The sequence below is a fragment of the Pristis pectinata genome, chromosome 6 (assembly GCF_009764475.1).
Source record: "Pristis pectinata isolate sPriPec2 chromosome 6, sPriPec2.1.pri, whole genome shotgun sequence".
NCBI lineage: Eukaryota > Metazoa > Chordata > Chondrichthyes > Rhinopristiformes > Pristidae > Pristis > Pristis pectinata.
The window spans coordinates 88734443-88740442 of record NC_067410.1 but is presented as its reverse complement, the minus strand read 5'-3'; the positions used below and the strand labels follow the sequence as shown (position 1 = coordinate 88740442).

The window sequence follows — 6000 nt, the reverse complement described above, 5'->3', positions numbered from 1 at the left end:
AAGAAAAGCACTACTTGCCACTAAATGAAGAATGTATAGCCAGAGACCCGCAGTCATTTGCAATTCAAATTATGTTTCAGGGCAATTGAGTTTGATTCAATTAGAGTTAGTAAATAATAATTTTGAAAGTAAAAGCCTTTTGCCATTAAAGCGATTTGAACTGAGCGCAAACACATTTGTCTCTGTAATCCTCTAACACAATCTTCCGGCACTTCATGGAGGCTGAGGGACCACCCTTTGAGTGCACAGAAACTCTCTCTCATTATTTTCAGTCTTCCAAGTAAAGCTTACATCCTAAAGTGAGCGCAGCGACTAAAGGAAAATCACTGTTAATTATTAGTGCCGAGAAGTGATTTTGCCACCTGCTGTTGGATTTCTGGAAACATTTAGTTATGTAGTACTCTGCGCGAAATGGAAAAGTCCTGGGGCAGTTTTCAAATGAATCCTTTGCTCCATCGTTGGGCTGTAGAGGGGTTCCTTGAGGGATAAATTCTTGAAACTCCTGAAGTTAACAATGTGGCGAGCAATATTTTCTTATTTCCCTGAACAGCAAATTGTAATTTTAGCATTATTGCAATAAAAAGTTAAGTATTGTTTACTTATCTCTTATTAATTATCTTATTGGCACACAGTGATCGATTCTCATTGGGAGATCGAATCCGAAACCAGATAACCTCAGCACCAGCTTGTTTTTACCTACTGCTGAAAAGGCCACGATCTTGCCCACCTTTGTACCTCAGTGACTCCAATCACTTGCCTTTACGTTACACACAATAACAAGAGGTGAACTTGGTTCACACATGTGACTTCAGTCGTTGGTCAGCAACAGCAATGACGTCATCGTGACATCTCTCTTTGTTTGAGGGAGGACCCCAGATCCAAGAGAGTCATGCTTCTAAAACCAGGATAAGTCTCCAAAGCACGATTTATGTGAATTGTAAATACATGTTTGCCCTTTGGTAGCCCGTCGTTTCTCTACATGTTTACCCACTGTTATCAAGGCTTAGTCGAAAACCTATTTTCATTCGCAAAACGTTGCTAGCTGTAACCTGTTATTCATAGCAGTTAATGATAACCCGTCCATTTGGATCACTGGTGGTGGTCTCTCTTAAATCAAGGAATAGTCAATTAACCAGAAACAATTAACGCTGCTACAATCATGGGCTTTATGAATAATGCATGCCATTTTCATAATTACAGCTACAGATTGCTTTTCAACTAAATGTCTCCAAAACAATGGGTAGCTTGAAGCAGTAAAGTTTTCTATTTTATGTATCTACTACACTGTTAATATTCAGAATTTTCTATGAAATAGTCCAGAAGTGGCAGATATATTCTACATATAAATACCGTAGGTTTTGCCATTTGTTGGTAATGACGGTAGTCTTAACGGCGTATTATTTCTGCCATCGAGCAGACAGGGCGGGTACATTAATTGTAACCACCTTGTAATGCGACGTGGAATGGTCACCCAAGCATATTTTGCTGATGCACAATATCCCACTTGGGTCAATGTGAAGAGAATTCTACCTGAGAACCCCATTGCCGACGTCTAACTTGAAGTTACCTTTGCTGAATGGAAAAAAACTTGGAAGTATTTTCTAAAATATTTTGCGCATACGTCAATCAAAAACGTAATCAATTCTTTCAAATTGTAAGATAGCATTTTCCCCTCTCGTCAGGTTACTCTCAAATTTAAAGAGGTGCCGGAGGGAGTTTATATTTTTTTTAAAAGGCGGTATGAGGCCGCTAACATTGAACATCTAATATGTGAAGTGCCTGGCTCGCACTTTAAACGTGTGCAATTCAATCTCGTCTTGTTCCTGTATGGGCGATGATGTTGCCTTTTTTTCTGACGTGGAGTCCGGGGAAATGGGCTGCTGGTTGAAATCAGTGAAGGGCTGTCAATCATTGCGATCAGTACTTAACAGGGCTGCAGAGAGCTCTTGCAGGTACTGCCAGTTCAGTCCAGCCCAGCCCAGCTCAGCTCGTGAACCACCTGGATTCATTCCTTTAGCCTGGTGAAGCTACACTGCGGGTACAGCCACGCTGCTAAAGGAAAAGCGATGTGGTGTTAGGACAAATCAGTTCTTCTCTGTTTCCTGACTCGGTCGAGCAAGACGTTATTGATGTAGTTTCTGGAAAACTATGGAGAAGACTTATTCTCTGACAGCTCATTACGACGAGTTTCAAGAAGTTAAGTACGTTAATAAATTTAGCTCTGGGACTCTGCACAATGGTTTAAACCTGCACCTCAGTTCTCGGAAGCATGACAAAAATAGCAGAAGTAGAAAGCGTGAATCGCGATGGAGCAGGCGGGAGATCTGCCTGCTTTCGGGTTTAGTCTTTGCCACGGGACTCTGCATCATACTAGCCAGCATGTTGGTCCTCAAGTACATCGCATCCGGACAAGAGAGCCTCTGCCGGGAGGACTGCAACCGCAAGAAGTCCTTCACCAAGGCGGCCAGGCTGATTGCAAGTAATATTGACCCAACCATTGACCCCTGCAAAGATTTCTACACCTTCTCGTGCGGAGGATGGCTGAGGAGGCACGGTATTCCGGAGGATAAACTCAGCTATGGGACAGTCACTACCATTGCCGAGCAGAATGAAGCAAAACTTCAACGGCTCCTGCTACAGCCAGTGAAGAGACATCACAGGAGCTCTGCCGAGAGGAAGGTCAAGCAGTTTTACAGGTCGTGCATCAATATGAGGGAGATAGATCGGCTCGGAGCTAAACCCATGCTGGAGATTATTGAGGACTGCGGCGGCTGGGATATCATTGGGACCTGGAAGAGGACGAGGTGGAGTTTTGGTGAACTTTTGTACAAAACGCAAGAGGTGTACAGCTCAGCGGCGTTCTTCTCTTTGAACGTGAACGTGGACGATAAAAATTCTTCACGGAATGTGATCAGAGTAAGTCTTCCGAAGTTTGGATAAAGACAATAGAAAGGGTGTGTATTCTGGGCCGGCTGGCTTTTCCCGCCCTTATAGGATCAATAAATATGAAATATATAACGTAATTAATTGCACGACCCACGCCCATATTTTTTTTCCTGAACCGTGATTTAATAACTGATATCCAAAGGTTTAGCTTAATAAATACACACATAGGTTTCATGATGTCTCGGTGCTCGACTTATTGACGAATTCCTTGGTTGGGGCAAAAGTCCATCATTGTAGAGTGTGCGGGATAGTTAAACAGACAATACGAAATGGCAAAGGCTCGAAAATAGTCCATTCATAGTGTGTTCAGCACCGTGAAGCACTTGATTGCAGTCTAAGAACAAAATGCACTGAAATCGGTTAATTATGGTCCATTAGAAATTGCTGCCTTCATGACCACTTAACTTTATCTCACCATTTAAATTTTAATACGGACTGTGGGAATCTGAGGAGAAGTTACTTAGAGACCAATATATACCTTTATCATGTCGGTGATTCATGGTGCAGGAGACCTGCCCTGAGAGCATCATTAGGTATGAGCAGTGACAGCTCCCTGCCCCACTCTGTGTGATACAGCAGTGTCATTGCACGTGGACGGAATTAATTTTTTTTGTAACAGTGTAGCAAAATAGTAATTCACAAACGACATAACATAGATTTTTGTGGAATGAGTACAGAGTTAAAAAGTAAACAAAAATCGGATTTATGATTTGTGTACTATTTCTTTCCTTCTGCTTTTAGCAGTGGCAAATCACATCACAGACATAGGGTGATCTTTTCTGTCCAACAGAATACCAGCTGAGGCATTTTGCTGTGAATTAAATTACTCTGCCTGTTATGGAGTGATATTTGTGATGTAATATTTTTATTGGCAGTATCCGAAGTTATTCATCTCCAATTGCAGGTGAAATACTCATCTTCCTCAATTGTCACACAAGCTGGCCTTTTCCTTTGACCGAAATTAAAATTGCTCTCCACCTGTGGCAACTCCTTGCTTCTTTGTGTTGAATGCTACCAACTCTTCCAGGTACAAATGCTGTGGAGAAAATAGTCTTTCACTTGATCACATCAACAATTCTGTCCTGTCCAGAGACCTGCTTATTAATCTTTCCTCAGATGCCTTGTTGTTGCAGAGCAACCATTTCCTTTATGGCCTTTTATGACCCTGATATAGTCACCCTCTGAAACAAATCATTTGCCTCTTGTCCTGGATCCTGTGTAACTCTGGTCTGTCCTGCCTGGAACATCTTGTAGAAACACCATTTTCATTCTGCCAGGTTTCCATCTCAGTACTGCATCCTTTCCCGCAACTGACTTCAATCTCTTTCCCTCAAACTAACATGTCTTCCTTTAGTTGTACATCACCCAGACTAAGAGAAAAAAATCTCTCCAGAAGCCATCAGAGTCATACCCGATGCAACACAAGCTCAAACATCTCATAATATTTTTTCCTAACCACCACAGCCTTTTCCACTATTTATTGTTTATTCCTATCTCATAAAAAAATTGAAGTTTCATGTGGCCATTTGAAGAAGGTAAACCTTTAAAAATAGTTTATAACTGTTACTGTTAACTGAATCTGCTGGGGCACTTTTTAACTGCATCATGTGAGCACTCTAATGCAGAGATAAAATATACTGAAGTCTGAAAAGTAAGCAGGAAAATGAATCAGAAAAATAAAAGTATGAGGTAAACGGAAAAGCACATTGAAATGCTTTTGGTATTAAATCTGTTGCATTCACTAGTTGTGAGTTACTCACGTAGGAGCGTCTGAATCAACCATGTCTTGGCATGAAGTACAGTCAAGGCTGGATTATAAATTTGGAAAGAAGAGTTTGAATTCCACCATGGCAACTACTAAATTAAATGCAAGTAACCAAATACATTTTAGAATAAAAAGCTACAATCAGGAATGGTGACTGTGAAGTTGTCAGATTGTCATAAAATTCCACCTGGATCACAAGGAGGCAAATTTGCTACTCTTACCCTGTTTGGTCTCCATGTGACTCCATACACACCAATGTGGCTGGCTCTTAACTGCCCTCTTAAATGGCCCAGAAGGGCAATTAGTGATAGACAATAAGTGTTGGCTTTGCCATCAATGTCCACAGACCATGAACAATGCAGGTACCATCCAAGGACCAGAAAGACTTTGAAGCCAAAATGTAATTTGCCTTTAGAAAATTTGTAGAAAAAAAATTCAGGAATAAGATAGATTGTTTTGAACAAATTTAAAGCAAAAGAAAACCAGAATAATTGGTATTTATTCAGCACTTTTCATAATCTCAGGGCATCCTCAAGAGCTTGGCAATGAAATGTTTTTGGGATGTCTGAAGACCATGAAGGGAGTTGCACTTATTTTCCTCTTAACGCTCTCTGTGTGAGAGACAGGAATGGCCCACTAAACAAACCTGTAACTTCCTCAGCAACTGAATCACTCTGCTCATACTGCCAACATACCCCCAATATATTTTCCATAACTCCTCCTCTACCCCCATGCCATCTCGCAGTTTCCTCTATGATATCCTTCCCTCCTCCTCAGTTTGGAGACACAAGAGACTGCAGATGCTGTTGAGCACCTTCACTCCATCTGCCATACCAGCCAGGATCTCCCAGTGGCCAGCCATTGTAATTCCACTTCCCATTCCCACGCTGACATGTCTGTCCATGGCCTCCTCCACTGCCGAGTTAAGGCTAGATGCAGATTGGAGGAACAACACCTCATATTCCGCCTTTGTCGTCTCCAACCCTGTGGCATCAACATTGATTTCTCTAACTTCCGGTAACCACTCCCCTCTGTCCCTTCCCTCTTCCTGATCCCACCAGCCCCCATCACCCTATCCCTTTCTGCACCCTTGCCCTCTCCATTTGCCCATCATCCACACATTTCTCCCACTGGGTCCCCTCCCCACCTCCTTCCCTTTATTCCATGGTCCACTGTCCTCTCCTATCAGATTCAATATTCTTCAGCCCTTTGTCACTTCCACCTATCACCTCCCAGCTTCTTACATCATTCCCACTCTCCCTATCACCCCCCTCACCTGGATCCACCTA

At 42.2% G+C, this 6000-nt stretch overlaps 1 protein-coding gene across 1 annotated transcript in view; it reads left to right on the top strand.

The window, feature by feature from the left end:
* Positions 1 to 1954: 1954 nt before the first annotated feature.
* LOC127571696 (endothelin-converting enzyme-like 1) overlaps positions 1955 to 6000 on the top strand; it is an 81022-nt gene continuing 76976 nt past the window's right edge. The window contains exon 1 of the mRNA XM_052018303.1: positions 1955 to 2916. Within this exon, the coding sequence (XP_051874263.1) occupies positions 2149 to 2916 (768 nt within the window). The 5' untranslated portion in view covers positions 1955 to 2148. The remainder of the gene's footprint in view (positions 2917 to 6000) is intronic.